We start from the raw sequence: 17476 nt of genomic DNA on the forward strand, positions 1-17476 counted from the left end.
TGTCTTTAACAGGGATTTTTCTCTTTCATTTCTATTGCAAGGAAACATGTTTCCATTATTATTATTATAATCCAATTGTTTATACCTACATCTTCTCACCAGTAAGGAGCTCTTTGAGGGTACTATATTAGTACCTTTTCATTTTGTATCTCCTGGTCCTGGCATTGTGAATATGTGGAATAAATAAATGAATCCAGTTTTTACAGTGACAAAAAAGTGAAAAGTGAAGAAATCATAAGAGCACTGAACAAAAGAGAAATCAGAGCTCGGAACTTCTGTTTCACTAGATACACTCGTCTGAAATAGACTCATCAGCAGGTGAAATGGCTCTGAAAGAGGGCGTGCACTCACCTTCTGATGAAGAGAAAGGACCATATGTGGGAAACTTGCAAACTGGAAAAGCACAAAGAAAATGAGCTGGCTGGAGAGATGCTGCCAGAGGAGCTGGCTGGTCCCCCCGTCATCAAACTTCTCCTCCGTCTCGGACCGCTCCATGGCGTACACCACCAGGTCCACCAGCTGGTCCTCCAGCACAGGGCAGCGCTGCTTGTGCTGTGGGGCAGAGATTGAATACAGTATTCCAAGAGCCTCCCGGTCAGCTCCCAAGTTACCAGTCAAGGGGCGTTCATTGTAACAGAGAGGCCAAGAAGCATGGAATGACGTTGAACTTAGAAAGTTAAGGCTAGGTTTAGTCCATTAAAGCTGCACCATGTTATATGATCACAGAGGATGAGTTTCATAAAAAATTAGTTTTCAGGTCTCACCTAAAACAGGCTTCCCATCAGCTTTTGACTTTTACTACAGACATCATTGTTCAGTATGACAGAGGGAACTACACAGTAGAAAATTCTGTTATTTATTTCTTGAACAAAGAGCATTTTAAAGATACATGAAATGGTGATAACAGTATTAATTTTGCAATCTAACTCAAAATATGAAAACCCTGGATTTCCAGGAATCACATATTATGACGAGAGAGTGAACAAAGCAGTGTGTGATCTATTTACTTAAAAGTAATCACCACTGGTTTACAATAGCTTTATACACAGAGGTATATCTAAATATTCAATGTCTGTTTTTCAACGTGTGGTACTTATTTGATACTGAAATGGAAACTTCCTTTATTAAAAAAAAAAAGGCCTCAAAGTTAAAGCTATGTTCTTCCCTCTTGAAGTCAAACATTATGCAGCTTTAATTTTAAATTAGACTATTTTAAAATCTAAAACAAGAAAAAGAATTGAGTTTAAACACTAAAAATGAAAATGCAACTTCCCTTTCTAGAGGCAAAAAGGTTTATGCTTTTTAAAGCGATTCAAAAGCTTTTATCAAAAGAAATGTTAAGCCATATTTTAAGCCATTTTCATATTTTTAATAAAATATGTTATATGACTTAATAGCCAGGCAGTTGGAAGCCTTACTAATGAATACAATACTAATACAGATGCTTTCCCTATAAACTTTAGATGTGATTATTAGTCTTTTGCCATGAAAAAGGGATATGATTTCCTTAAATTTAGGGGGGAAATGCAAAATGGGGACGAATTTGGAAAAAAACAAAACATAATGAATAGCATCCCCTCTTTTGCATGCTTTCTGCCAGCTCCAAACTTGTAAAGCTCCAATATAGCTGCACCTCCTTAAAGCATGCAAATAAAACAAACATCTATCCCAAACAGTAAGCATCAATGGTTGTTTCATAATTTTTCCAAAAACACAATGCCATGATCACAGTTCAACCACATTACAGTTTTACGAAGAGCAATATTAACACCACCAGTTGGGACTACAGTACTTTTCCTCCAAATGTAATTATCATTATGAAGCAGAGCAAAGTGCAACAGACAACACTACAAACTATTTCTTAAATCAGCATGCAAAACTACTGTGTACAGGGCTTGAAATTCACTAGTTCTGCCAACCACCAACAACCTAAGAAATGTGTCAGACAACACAAATTTAGAGTGAGATCATTCAAAGTATACAAGAGTCAGAAAAATTTGTGAAAAGAAGTAAAGCCAGGATTTCCAGTAGGAATTTTTCGTTAGTGATGGGAATTTGGTTCTAGTTTGGAAACTAACCAATTTGTCATCTATTCCTCCACCCACGACAGTCTTCCATCAATCTGCCTCAGGAAAAAAGAACAAACTAAACCAAGTTGGTTTTTAGCACCTGGGTCATTTTTTTGAGTTTTCCATGTTAGTACCAGCTATTTGTTTTAAAGAACTGAATTTTAACCTATATATTTTTAGAAGTGCACTGATTTGTGGTCAAATAGTTCATGATTTAGAGGAAAACCAAAAATACTAAGATTTTGGCAAAGTAAGAACTGGGAAATTTACAGTCAAAGCTGACAATCATTCAATATGTATTAAGATTCAAAATTACCCCCAAATTTTCTGTTAACAGTTAAATCAGTCAGGTATATCTCGGGCACCAAATGCAGCTATTTAGTCTGAGGGTAGAAGAACATCTGTCAAAATTAACTCTGTATTTCCCAGGTGTTTTTGGTTAAATCCAAGGATAGTTCTCAAACCAAGCTTAGGGATAGCTTAAACATGTTCTTCTTTTACTTGCCAATTTTAATAATACCAAAAAAAGAGAGAGAGAGAGAAGTATGGATTATAAAATGAGCTGTGCTGCTAACTACTTTAGAGTAAGTTTTATTTTAGTTTTCAACTGCTAAAAGATAAGTACATTAAAATTAAGACTCTCTACCACATAAATTATTTTATAAAGTGGAACAAATCTGTAAATCAGTTTAATGACTTGTGAATAAAGGCTAATTATCACTAGACCGGTAGCCAGTGGATGCTATGTCTATGACTGTTCACAAGTGGCTGAAAGTTTTCATGAATTTAAATCTTCAAGATGTAGGTAGATAAGTTGAATTAGCTTACATCATACATATATGCATGTTTAGTTAAAGCCGCTTTTTAACAGTAAGAATCTAAATTCAGCATTTTAATTTCTGCATAATGGTTCAAACTGTATTGGAAACTTATTTTAGATTTTCAGTCTAAAAATCAGGCACAAGGCATTAATGGAAACATGCATAATAACCCCCACCCATGCCCCTGATTTTTTTCCCACCACTATTTAAAATGGCAAATGATAATGCCTTCAGTCTCAGTAACCATATCCTATATTAAGCGGCCCCTGATATTTCCATGTAATGGTCTTGGTACTGCTTATGTGGTACAATTTTAACATAGTATAATTAGGAGTGTGCTTTCTAAGCTGCTTCAGCTGTGTCTGACTTTGAGACCCTATGGATTGCAGCCCATGCGGCTCCTCTGTCCGTGGGATTCTCCAGTCAAGAATACTGTGGTGGGTTGCCGTGCCCTCCTCCAGGGATCCTCCAGCCCAAGGATCGAACCTGAGTTTTTCATCTCCTGCACTGGCACGTGGGTTCTTTAACATTAGTGCCACCTGGGAAGCCCATGAACCTAGGCAGGCATTGGTTACTTTAAAAACCATTATTTCAGAGACAGAAATTAATTTTAAAGCAGTATTTATTCAGGACAACTTGGGAAGAAAAATCCCTTTGTATTTCATTTATCATATTCTCTATTAACCAGAACTGGAGTCCCCTGCCAGTAAACACCACTTTCAATGGTGCCTTTTAAGGACAGACTGAATGATCAGTCTAGCACCTCACCATCTCAGCATAGTCAGAGTTCATACACCACCACGTAGGAGCCTGAGGATGGATCTGTTTTGTAAAGCTCCTTTTCAGTAGAAGGAATACAAACTGTTGTGCAAACACACAAAACAAGATTCTTCCACTGTGAACACTCTACCCTGTTGGTCGCAGAACTGGGCTATTAATGACCTTCTGAATGCAACCGATTTTAGGATAAATTACCATAGCCCAATTCCTACTGGAAAATACAATATGGACAGCTCTTAAAAGGTTTCAAAGCTTTAAGTAAATTATTGCATTGCTAGAGAAAGGATAAGAAAGTATAGTGCAGGATATAGTTCTGTAATGATAAAAGATGTAATAACTTGTTAATTTTTAATCATATGCTTCTTATACAGGGTGCTCTCATTTTCCACCTTACTTTCTAGGTGGTAAAAATAGTATGTCAATTCGGCATATACATTTACAAATCCACTCACTACAGTGTTTTCTACCAAAACAATTACTGATGAATTGTGAACTTTTGACAATGTTTACACTATAGTGGGATCAATACTAATAATGTTCTGTCAGCATTTCCATTATAAACTTTATTTTTTATGGATTTATGTCTTAGTCATAAACTTTTTTTAGGTTGAAACTTGTTATTAAAAGGATCAGATCAGAAATATCCTTCTCTAAATTTCATCAATTTCTCATTTGAGAAGAGCTGCCCTCCAAAAGCAAAAAGTTAAGGATGGCTAAGGATATCTGGGGGGTGGGATTCAAATGACCATGGGTACGTTTATTCACCAAACTGCAAAAAAAAACTGAGTCAAGTATGCCTTAAAGTTCATTGCAAAAATTAGGTTTAAGACATAGCATGAAAGCATTCTTTCAAGGTTAACTGAATACTTACCTCTAACTCAAGTGAAAGCTCATCAGAGTTAATGACTTGGTGTTTAAGATGTTACATTGACAGGTTATGTGAGGTAACTGTCAGATACTGTGGTGTGAAGCAGTTTCAGTTTCACATGAACAAAGGCTTGTCCAAACAAGGAGACTTGGTAAATTTTTCAGAAGAAAAAACTTAAAATAATAAAAGAGATACTGCTACTAGGGTGAGGTTTGGCATGCAAAGTTTCAACACTGAGCAAGTTTTATGGCCAAGCTATATGTCCTTAAAAATAGGGCTTTATAAATGGAAGCACTGGCACAACCTTCACTATAGTATTGCAAACAGCAACGCTATTTTATATAACTTGGACAAGAACGTCTTATTAAAATCAAAAAGCTGGTCTATTTTAATATGCTGGGCTCAAAAATTTTTAACAAAAATAATTAGAACCACTATTTTGCTTAAAATCTCAAAGGTGAAAAGTCCTGGAACAGACTTGGGAATGTACAAGAGTCCGTTTTATAGAGTCTGGCCATTTCGTGCTCCTCCTACCACACGTGGCCTTCCACTGAGGCGCTCACGCCAGGAGGGGGTCACTTCCGGCAAAGACTGACAAAGAAGCGTGTTTGTCAAGCAGGTGTGGGGTCACCTAAGAGTGTGACATTTCTCAGTCAACCTCCACGTTTCCAAAAAAACTTCCCCATGTAAAGCTTACCACTCCAACTTGTAAAAGTAACGTATCTCTGTTAAACTGTTTTTTTCTCTTTTTTTGTTTTGTTTTTAATTTGTTTTTGTTTTTAGGCAAAGCAAGGCAGGTATTTTTATTGATGTTGTTGTTTGTTTATGTTTTAATTATCTGGAAAGATAAAGGCCACCACAAATCTTTCCATCTCTGAAAATTCCACCAGGCTAGCTTTAGCCCTAAGGTAGGAAAAACAGTAAAATGGAGTGGGAAGGAAAAACAACTCATCAAAAAGTGACAGGCTTTATCAAGTGCCAGGTGTTGTCTCTTGATTTAAAAAAAAAAAAGAAAAAAGAATATTAAAAAAAAAAAAACAAAAAACAAACAAACACCAAAAACCAAAACCAAAAACAATCCACCAAAAACAACTCTCATAATCCCAAGAAGAAATTCATTTTAGTGGCCTTGGTCTCAGCATGGTCCTGCCAATTTCAAGCCCCGACCATACATGTATTCTCTAAATGGAATCAGTGGCTACAAAGCGGCCAGCGTATCGTTAGTCACAATACAACAGTAAGGTTGTGAACATACCTGAGCAATGTTCAAGGTCTAGAGCATTGGAGGATGGGCAGGACAAGACAGGACAGAACAAAAATAAAGGAAGAAAAAAAGAAAAGACAAAACAGTGACTATGAGGCCAGCCTCAAGGAACCCAGAGTCAGCACAAACCCGCCCACATGTTAAACCACCAAAAACATACACCAAAAAGAAAAAAAAAAAACCAGCAATTGAGGCCACGCTGAAGATACCAAGGGTTATAAAAATAGACACCCAAACCAAAAAAAAAAAAGTCAAAAATTATGGTTAAGTCATGTGTAGGTTTCTCTGGCAAAAGGTATACTTGAAACTGGCCTTATAGAAAAAAAAGCAATGCAAAATAAACCAACTTTTAAAATATCTCCTTTTTAATTTAAACATTCTTAAAGCAATATATAAATGATAGAAATAATACATTACTTAATAAACCATATACTAAAAAAAAATCATCAAATAGTTCTTAACTGTTTTGCTCAGTTAGCTATAGCAAAGAAAAGAGAAAAGAATAGTGCAGATTCTATGCAGAGTTCACTAGGTTTCCAGCACAGTACAGTACCTGCTTATTTAAACCTAGCATATTGCAGACCATATCCCTGGAATAAGGCTGCTCCAAAACATATCTCAACAAAGCAGTCTGGGGTTCAAACAGATCCTTTAAAGAAAATAAAGAAAATCATTGCTTCAAGATTAGAGTTAATGTTCATTCAAAAAATTTGAAATTGGGATAAAAAAATCCTCTAAAGGCTCTTGTTACCTTCACACAGTAGGCAGTATCTAGTGGGAAAAAATCAAAGGATTTTAGTGTTTACAATTAATCTGCTCCCACCCTTCATTTCATAAATGACGTAACCGAGTTGAAGGGACTTGTTCACGGTCATAGAGAAAACCTTAGAATGGCTTCGGCCACAGTCATGTGAAAGTCTTAAGCATCACTGTAAGGAAAGGATTTTCTGCCCAGAAATCTAATCAAAGAGGAAAGGGGGCAGTTTCTAACCATTATTCTGCAAGTGTAAACATAAACATCATTTCCAGATTCGGGAGGACAAGTGCATCGGCAGCACAGGGCTTTATAGCGTAGATTCCGAATCAGATTATCTGAGCTCAAATCCTGACCATACTGTCTGCTAAAGCTAACACCCCACTCTGTGTCTCAGTTTCATCACCTGGATAGTGGAAATATTAAGATGATAGTTAAGAATAAAAGCTGTTACGAAGTAAAGTTCTTAAAACTGTGCCTGGCATATAGGAAGTACACAATAAGTTTACCTGTTTTTATTACTGCTATGATTGTAAATTCCCTGTAGTTTATCACTTTTTCATCTTTCAAAGTTTTGCTGACTAATATCCCAAGAGCTGTGGATTGTCACCTTAGTTGTACTATTTTATCCTCCTTCACTTTGGGATAAGTTTCCCAATCACTCTCTACATCATTTTTGACATGAAATATTTACATGAAAACTATTTGGCCCTCCCTATAACCTGCTCTGTCATCACGCCAAACCCCAAGATAGTAAGATAAATCTGCCATATGTGTTTCATCAAAGCGCTATGTCTATACCTCATATTTCATATTATGGATATATGTGGATTTTTCTCCTTGAGAAATTTCTACTCTACTTTTGTCCTTCCCCACCTCTCCCCTTTTGACAAAAATGCAACAAATAAGGAGGCTCACTCTTCAAGTTTTAGGGACACTGCAAATTCACTTTTGGTCCTTGCTTTGTAAAGGAAAAGTGAAAACAAGGAATCAATTTAAAAATTCAGTTTTCTAACACCAAGTACTTTGCCAGAAGTGGACTGCTGGAATGTAAACACCTGCAATATCACAAACCACAGGCTAAACTTGGATCCTGAAATCATGACATAAACCATGGTTTATGGTTATAAACTATCTTTCATTGAATATTTACTTTTTCAGTCTATGAAGAGACAATTTAGCATTACACAATATATAATCTTGGATGAAGACTCTGAAGGATCAAAAGCTTCCTCATATTGAGCAACATACCTTATCATATGGCAAAAGGCCTTTCAAAGGAAAACGGAGAGTTGCAGGGTCCAATTTCCATGAATTACAAATGGCACCCGAGTTATTTACAACTGGTAGAAGGCTGCAACGGCCTGTAGGTGTTACAAAAAAGGCTTGTAAGTAAATGTGAACATAGCAATGCCTAGTCCTCCATTCACTCTACAAATAGTTAATGAATATTATGCTGAACCAGGCACTGGTTAAAAATATGTTTTAATTAGCTAGAAGCCTGGGAATTTTCTTTGAATATTTTTAGTCCAGGTGGTTAAAGACCAATTTGCACAAGACTTCCAAACTCACAAATGTTGCATTTGTCCAGGGACAGAGTTCAGCAAGCCACAATCCATGAACCAAATCCACCTGCTCCCGTTAAGTTTCACTGGAATTCTATTCCTTCTGCACTCTAAGGGCAGAGTTGAGTAGCTCTAAGAATGCATAGCCCACAATGCCAAAATATCTGTTGTATCACCATTTATAGAAAAAGTTTACAGACCTTTAATCTTGGGTCAAACTAAGTAACTTTAAACAGGATGTTCCTAGAGGCCTTAGATGTAGTACTTGACCATTAATCAGTCCATGTATCCAAATGCCTGATAAATGTTGTCACTGGGATGTCCTACAGGCACCTTAAGTTCAATATAACATAAACTAAATTCATCCTCACTCTTCTCAAATCTGCACCACTTTCCATAATTCATCAAATGATGTCAATATCCACTCAGTTAAGAAAGCTAAAAGCCTAAGAATTATCGGTCTCGTGTCCTTTTCATTTCTTTTCTGTATTTTCAGTGCCCAGAATAGCACCTGACTCACAGAAAGTGCTAAAAACTTGGTCATAGATTAAATAAGGGTCTATAATCACAGGCTGTTCTCAGGCTACCATGATTTCTAGAAGTAATTCAGGAATATACATATGAGAATTGTAAAAACTGCAAATCATGTGCTTATTTTTAAAAGGAAATTCAGAGACTCTAATAAACATGAAACAAGTGGAAAACAAGATAAATTATATACAGAGCAAAGGTGTGAACTGGAATGGGCTGGGAGTCAGACAATGTGGTGCGCTAGAGCCAGAGAGACAGATCTGCTGAGACTTCCAGGTGCCTGGGGAGCAGAGGTATACGCTATAGAGATAAAAGCTCCTAGAGTTACACTAAGATGGCAAGTCACCAAGACATGTGTAAGATTTCATCCGTCAACTTGGTTCAGTAGTCAGCTCGCTAAAAATCAGGTACTATTTAGAATATTTTAAATTATAATCCTACCACAAATGGAGTTTATCCTTGCTGTTGGCCTGAAGGTATCCACAAAGTCTGATACCAGGTTTCCAAGTAACTAAAACAAAATAAAATGAAAACAAGTGGAGAAATAAAATCAAGATTGCTCTGAATATAAGAATCATTTACATAAAACAAGATAATATGTAAAGATTTAGTACAATTCCTGGCACATAAAACTACTCAAAGGTTAGTTCCCTTTCACTTCCTCCTAAACAATTACTTACCAGTTTATTTATCCCTGAATTAAGCCAGGTCATACCACCATCTCCTTAGCTATTTGATGAAGCTGCGTATATTTTACGACATGATATATATAAACTATCTCAACAGAACAGCAGAGAAATGAAAGAAATGCATCATAAAAAAAAAAACCACATATTATCTAAGGATAAAGTGACCATTAAAAAATGAGCACACAAAAAATCAGATTAATATAATAATTTTTAATATAAATTTCTATTAAAATTAAAAAAAAAAACCATCAAATTTACCCAATGTGGAAGTTTTCCCTCAGGATATAGTTTCCTGATCTCTGTGACTGCAAAATATGCTGGTAGTAAACAAGCATTTCTTTCCAAGATATATGCTATAACCTAGGAAAAATAAAAGGGCTATGTTATTATTCTGAATAGTCCCACAGATGTGCCATTTAAATCCAACAACAACAATATTTAAAAAGTAGAGATATTATTTCATGGATTCAGTTGGCTTAAATATAGCATAAAAATTCATTTAAGTGTGAATATCTAAAAATGAAGATTAATACAATGATTGCTGATAGTAAATAACAGACTAGATTCCTGATAGTAAGTAACATTGAACCTGCATTAAATATTGGTAGGCTTCCCTGTTGGATCAGGTGGTAAAGAATCTGCCTGAAATGCAGGAGACCAAAGTTCGATCCCCGGGTCAGGAAGATCCCCTGGAGAAGGGAATGGCAACCCACTCCAGTATTCTTGTCTGGAGAATCCCATGGACAGGTGAGCCTGGCGGGCTATAGTCCATGGGGTCAAAAAGAGTTGGAAACGACTGAGTGACTAAAACCAACAGGAAGGCAACAGACTAAAATAACAGTTCTTGTAACACTAGATACAAAGCACAAAGACCTTTAAAGTGGCTCATAGGCTGACATCTCATAACGGTTGAAGATACAATACCATCAATATTGTTGTTTTCATAATTAAAAACTATGAATTAAAATGGAAAATTTCCTTCTGAAATACAGTGGAAGTGAAATAGTACCTTGAAAATATGATTTTTGTAGAACTAAAGAAATGGAACATTTTACAAACTACCGTAAATTTTAAAAGCACGGAACCATAAAACTAGACATCTTTAGGAGATGATCAGTGAATTGCAGACAAGTTTAAATTACCTCTCTTGCTGCCAAAAGCTGCTGTACAACAGCTGAGCTCACTGTATTGGGAATCGTCAAGATTTTCTCCAAAATCACTTTTAAGAGATCGCGAACACCCTGGTAGAACAAAAAGTCATAGATTAAATTTTTTAAAAGTCCCGGGTGCTGGTTAAAATGCCTAAAGCTTTCAAGATTATATACTTGGAAAAATATGTAACCCTCAAAGTCACATTTTTAATTTTTCTGAACCAAAGCTAACATTCAAACCCCTAACATTAACCCAAGAGAAGCATCATGTTCCAAAGCAGAGTTTTAAAGAATGGCTTGCCATATGAATGAACAAAGGAAATCATTCATAGATTAAAATTAAACTTTTCACATTCCGTTCAGCTTTCCTTACTTTCGTACCATTACAAAAGTTTCTATTATTATGAGGGACCAAAAAGTTTAATTTGAGCTTAACAGACAAAAATATATTTGGAAGAACTTGAAAACACTGAAAAACATGGACAACAAATATTCAACTTTTTGGCAGACAACCTTTTCTGCACCTTCCTTTTGGTATATATTCTAACTTCATTCTCTCTTTCCCATCATTCATCACATACTTTAACCCCTCAAACTTAGCCAATAAGGCTATTCTGCTAACTGGTCATCTATTCAGCTCTATGACCAGTTGCATTATTTCAGAGCAGAATCTAATACACAGAGAAGACATTTCATTCCATAGTATAAACTATGTCATCAGTCTCGTAAAAGACAGACAGAACATATACATGAAAGAAACAATTATGAAGCACCATACAAATAAGGAGGTAAAAACTACATATTAACCTGCTAAGGAAAGTGAAGTACACGTAAATAGAAAACAATCAGAAAAGGCTTCTTAGAACTAATTTTGTATGAAATCATGACTCTGGCCAATAATTATCAGTTAAATCATTTGAGATCAGTGAAAATACAGATATAACGCACAGGGTCAGGTATCCGCCAAGTCTTTCAAGAGACAATAACGAAAGTGGCTTGCATGAAGCAGAAGCTTCTGCAGCGGTGGAGCTCCTGAGCTGTGTTATGAGACATAACTAGAGTGTCTGTTGTTGCTTTGGTCAGGAGCAGAGTGCTGAAGGTACCAGTGAAGGAATGACAGTGTCCGAGGTGGCCAAGGTGAAGCGGGATTGGCTCCCTTTGTCCGCTGATGCCTACATCCCTTCTCAATTCCACACCTCCCTGCTCTATGCTCTTCCATTGGAAAGGGGCCCCAACATCATAAGATCTGTGGCGTGAGAGAGCCGAGTCTGCCTGGTGACTCGCTACTTGTCACAGAAGTTCAGCAGCCGCCCGCACTTCTAAGAACGTTGGGAGAGGAGCAGAGACCTGTGGGAAACACTGGGCGATTTTAAACTCCTTCAGGAAATACAACAAAAAAGAGACAGACTTTACAAAGGCTTCCACTTCATTTCTCCTATGTGAAATTAAAATAATATACATGGAAAAATTAATCATATCTGACAGCGATTATTTTTTATAATCGGAAAAAAAAAGTACCTTGTAATCCACTCCTCCGATTATTTTCCGAACCAGTTTAAATGTTAAGGCCCAGAGCTGCGTTCTTTCCCATTCAAGTGTGTCAGAGTTTATCAGGGATTCACAAACCATCCTAGAAAAAATGAATACCTATTCCAGTTACAAGACAGAATTTCTGTAAGTTCTCTAATAGCCAAGGTCCACAAACTCTGGATATTATATTTGTCATAGTAAGTGTTAATAACTGTCATAAAGGTACATTACTCAAGCACACTTTCAAAAAATTACATAAAGCATTTTATATTTTTTACTTATATGAAAGACTAAACCCAAAGTAGAACTAAACCCAAAGCAGACTCCTTACCATCTTGAGCCACCAGGGAAGTCCTAAAGTAGAACTGCTGCTGCTAAGTTGCTTCAGCCGTGACTCTCTGCAACCCCATAGACGGCAGCCCACCAGGCTCCCCCGTCCCTGGGAATCTCCAGGCAAGAACACTGGAGTGGGTTGCCATTTCCTTCTCCAATGCATGAAAGTGAAAAGTGAAAGGGAAGTCGCTCAGTCGTGTCCCACTCTTAGCTACCCCATGGACTGCAGCCCACCAGGCTCCTCCGTCCATGGGATTTTCCAGGCAAGAGTACTGGAGTGGGGTGCCATTGCTTTCTCCAAAGTAGAACTAAGTAATATTAATTATGTTATATTTTTGCTAGAAAGAAATGTACCAAAAGCTATTGGTTAAATGTACCATTAACCAATTAGTGGCAAACTGTTTTTCCAAGATGGCTGCAATAAGACTTTTGACCCCATGTGCTCTTCTAAAATGTGATATTGATGCTCCTCCCAGTGCTCTTCTAAAATGTGATATTGATGCTCCTCCCAGGAAAAGTATCAGTGTCAAAAGGGTAGAAAAAAAAATCTATCCCTCAGTTTGGCAGGTCCAAGACTGGCAAGTGAAAGGCTTTCAAGGCAAGGTGATACGGCTTCTGCTGAGCCCTCTTACGAATGCTTGCTCCTGGACTCCACGACACTGCGAGGAAGCCAAGGTCACACAGAGAAGGCACATGTAGGTTCCGGCCAACAGTGCCAGCCGAAGTCTCTCAGGTGACAGTCAGGAACACGAATGGGAATATCTTTGTCATGACTCCAGTCAGAGCCACCATCCAATTGTAAACACAAAACCTGAGAAAATCCTACCTACTCCTTGTCCAAGCAAGCACTGTAATCATGAATGTTAATAATAAAAGGATTATTACTGTTTTAAGCCATGAAGTACTGAGGCAATTCACATGCAGCAAAAGGTAACTGGAACTGACCCAGGAATTTCACTCCTGGGTACATAACCAAAAAATACAAAACCAGTAATCTGAAAAGATACACACATCCCAATGGTCATAGCAGCACTATTTATTATTGCCAAGATAAGAAGGCAACTTAAGTGTCCCTCAACAGATGAATGGTTAAAGATGTCTCTCTCACTCACTCACACACTCACACACAGACACACACACACACACACACACACAGTGAACTACTACTCATCCACAAAAAAAGAATGAAGTTTTTCCATTTGCAATAACATGGACAGACCAGAAGAGCATTATGCTAAGTGAAATAAGTCAGACAGAGAAAGACAAATATTGTATGACATAACTTATATGTGGAATCTAAAAAATTCAACAAACAGATCAGTGACTGTAACAAATACAACAAACACTACCTGGAAAAGCTTGTCAAAGTGAGTGACTTTAATCCCTGGGCTAAAAGGCAAAGCCGGCCTGGTTTTAAGCACCTGAAGTATACAATTTCAAGAATACTGCATCCTCGAAATTAAAACTGAGATACTACGAGGCACTTTTTGCTGACTGTAACTGCCTTCTTTATTCTCGTATCCTTTTACAACAATCACCTCAACCAATTTCTAAACATTAATAAAAACAAGAAAACTCTTCGACTGCTCATACTCATCATTAACCATACCTGGGTGGAAGGAGACCAGTCTCAACTGCCATTGCTAAGCAGTCGTAAAGAAAAGAAATTCTTTTCGGACTATGCTGGCCATGAATGAATTTAACAATCCACTGGATGCACTGTTCATGAGATTCCTAGAAAATCAGAAAATGATCACATTTTAGGTCTAGACTTATATTTTATAAATAACAAAGAGCTAATAGTATCTGGGAGTATATATGAAGACTATGAGTGAGATACTTCATTATAAATTAATGGATGAAAACAATTTAAAAATGACTGAAAATATTCAGATGTAGTAGTTGAGTTATATTAAGCTTAAAATCACACAATTATATAGATTAAAACTTGCACAATTTTTACTACATGGGACCTCCAAAAACAGTATGATTTTATGAACATATTCATGACCAACAAAGAAGTCTAGCCAAGGCTGAGGAAGGCGCTGAGGGCAGTGCCCTTAATGGCAGACATAAATACCCGTCACTGGGGGAGAAACCCACTATGAACTACAGCAGCCTCAGGAGAGTTTAGTGACTCTAACCCCTAAGAGCCAAATCAGTCATGAACTAATGACATATCCAACTTCTAGACTTCCAAAACTTCAAATCTGATACCAAAATGTGGTGCCCAAATCAAAGATTACATTCCAGAACATCCTCAAGATGTCCTGCTGTGCTACCACTGTCCCTCACTCACATTTCTATCGCTGAATAAACAGATCACCAGCCCAGGTTGGATGCATGAGACAAGTGCTCGGGCCTGGTGCACTGGGAAGACCCAGAGGGATCGGGTGGAGACAGAGGTGGGAGCGGGGATCGGGATGGGGAATACATGTAAATCCATGGCTGACTCATGTCAATGTATGACAAAAACCACTACAATACTGTAAAGTAATTAGCCTTCAACTAATAAAAATAAATGAAAAACAAAACAAAACAAAACAGTGCTGGTTTAGAAATACTTATTTTCTTCCTGGATCCTCCGTTAGAATCCAAAATTCTTGAAGACAAAGAGTTTTATCTTAACTCATAAATTGTTTAATCAATTATTAAAACATTATAATATGTTAGAAAGATGTAAGATGTTCAATATCACTCACAGAAATGCAACATAAAACTACACTGAGATAAAATTTCTCATGCTTTAGACTGATAAAGATCAAAAAGCTCATTAATATGCTACTGTGAGGCTTGACGGAATAGCAATATATACCCCACTCATATATTGCTAGTGGGAGGATAAACTGGTAAAACCCTTATGGAAGCTATTAGATTATTTTTATAAAAACTACAATAGAAATATCCTCTGACCCAGCAATAATATATTCTGTGTCCCCTGCCTAAAACTATTCATTATAGTATCATTTAAAGAGAAAAAGGTAAGAAGCAACATAGCAGATGGCGGGGGACTGGTTAAACAAAGGACGGTGCAGCCATTTAACAAGATATAATGCGGCTATAAGAAAGAGGGCAGAAGTAACTTGAAATGGATTGATATAAAATTACATCAATTTGAGAATTTAACAGGGAAAAAGCAAGGTGCTAATGAATACTGTACATGGCATACAGACATTCTATAACAATGATTCTATGCATTAAACATTCTAGAAAGAAACAAACTGGAAACGCGGATCAGACAGAAAAAGAAACAAATGACTAAGCTAAGAGAAGCAGAAGGCAGATTACCCATTGGGTGGAACTTTTGGTACCCCTCTGCATTTTGTACCATACCAATATATTAAAAAATAATCAAAAGTAGAAGAAAGATAAGAGAATGAATGTACTGCAACTATGCAATTCATTTCTGAGTAGTGAGTCTTTGTCACTAGCGGCTCAACGGTAAACAGTTCTCATTTTCCTATTTATGAGGCATCATAAGAAGGTAATGCACTACTGGATCATGAGCTCTTTAAGGTTCAAACACTTTATCTTTTACAAGGCTGCAATTTCTAGTGAAGGCTCTTTATTATTAAGTTTCACTGTACTTGCCTCAATTTTGTTTAAGTATCTTTGGATCCTTACTGTGGCATCTTTGTATCTTTACTATAGCACCTTTCTTATAATATCTTTGTATCAATGCTGGACCAGTTCCTTTGCTGATTAAATGAATGAAGTTTTTATCCATTACAACTCCTAACACAGTTGTTCTAAAGTGCACTAAATAAATCAGAATAGGATGAAAATGGTTTTATACAATCTAACTTGGGAGAGATTTATAAAAACAACTCACACTGTGTTATGGTCAACTTGATTTTTCAATACAGATTCTCTACTGGGAGAAAACAAGTTGAAACAAACGGAAGCCAGAATAGACAAATAAAAGATGATGACAATTTTATTTCTCCTTTTCCAGAAAAACCTTAACAGCAACATCAAAGTAAGTGTAAAAAAATAAAGGGCCAAGAATCATCAGCTGAGTGTATTAAAAATGCAGTGCTCACCTGAGAAAGACCAGCCCAAAACTGTCTGAAGGCCCCTAGACAGCTAATAAGTTTTGTTTTTTCATCTTCAGGGGTGTCCATAAACATGCTAAAAAAACAAAAATCGAATTATTTGCCACTAGTTTTAAAAAGGTAATTCAACATAAACAGAATAGTAGATCTTATAAACCTCCAGGACAGATCTAAAGAAAATCTTATAATTAGGTAAAAACACAAAGATCTGGCACGTATACACTCACCCAGGGAAAGCCTCTTCTATAATCTCCGTTTTCTGTTAAAAAACAAAAATAGTAAACAACATGATTTTTTTTTTTTTAATTATTATTTTAAGGGAGGGAGAGGGGCCTTCCCGATCAAAATAATACAGTGCAACTTAGGGCAAATCACCTTAGTCAGCAACGAGCAGAAACAAACAATACCCACCAGCTTGGTCTGTAACAAAGGGTGTTGTGGATTTCAAATGAGCCTGAATTTGACAGTAGTTTGAGAATCGCTCAGCCCTTGCACACATACTTGATGTCACAACAAGGAAGACGTGGGGAGAGGTTGCGCGGGCCAGATTTCTTGAGCCGCTGTCCCCGAGCCACCCCCTCACCCAGCCATCGCCCAGGATCCCTGGCAGTTCCACTCACCACCACCTCCTCAAAAATGCTCTGCAGTTGCGTCTCCATCTGGACCATCACCCTCGCCTTCCGTGGATGCCAGGAGCGCGGCACGGGTCAGGCCCGAACTCCGGCAATGGATGGGCAGAAGGCCGGAGACGCCTGCCGGTAATTTCAAGTCGCCGGACTCAACTTCTTCCTCGGGCGCCGAGCCGGCACCGTCCCCTCCGGGGCCCAGCAATCAGCCGGAAGCCGCACGGAAGCCTGGAGCGCTGGGTGTGCGCGGACTACGGAACTCACAGAAACAAGAGACCCAGCCAGAGGGTTCCGCCTGTGGAGAAGCGCGATCCACGAGCCAGATGCGAGCGCCCCCAAGTGAAACCTCCAGCCCAAGGCACCGCCGCCTGAGAAATCTGTATGCAGGTCAAGAAGCAACAGAACCCGACATGGAACAACGGACTGGTTCCAAATTGGGA

General features: G+C 37.6%; 1 protein-coding gene across 1 annotated transcript in view; it reads right to left on the reverse strand.

The window, feature by feature from the left end:
* Positions 1-17268, reverse strand: part of MED23 (mediator complex subunit 23) — a 38954-nt gene extending 21686 nt beyond the window's left edge. Inside the window, exons 1-12 of the mRNA XM_043456785.1 lie at positions 17031-17268; positions 16638-16669; positions 16399-16486; positions 13965-14089; positions 12011-12122; positions 10484-10582; positions 9600-9701; positions 9094-9163; positions 7808-7920; positions 6356-6451; positions 5794-5811; positions 145-552 (exon numbers count right to left, since the gene is read on the reverse strand). Coding sequence (XP_043312720.1) covers positions 145-552; positions 5794-5811; positions 6356-6451; positions 7808-7920; positions 9094-9163; positions 9600-9701; positions 10484-10582; positions 12011-12122; positions 13965-14089; positions 16399-16486; positions 16638-16669; positions 17031-17078 — 1311 coding nt within the window. The 5' untranslated portion in view covers positions 17079-17268. The remainder of the gene's footprint in view (positions 1-144; positions 553-5793; positions 5812-6355; positions 6452-7807; positions 7921-9093; positions 9164-9599; positions 9702-10483; positions 10583-12010; positions 12123-13964; positions 14090-16398; positions 16487-16637; positions 16670-17030) is intronic.
* Positions 17269-17476: the final 208 nt, after the last annotated feature.

The sequence above is a fragment of the Cervus canadensis genome, chromosome 33 (assembly GCF_019320065.1).
Source record: "Cervus canadensis isolate Bull #8, Minnesota chromosome 33, ASM1932006v1, whole genome shotgun sequence".
Lineage (NCBI taxonomy): Eukaryota > Metazoa > Chordata > Mammalia > Artiodactyla > Cervidae > Cervus > Cervus canadensis.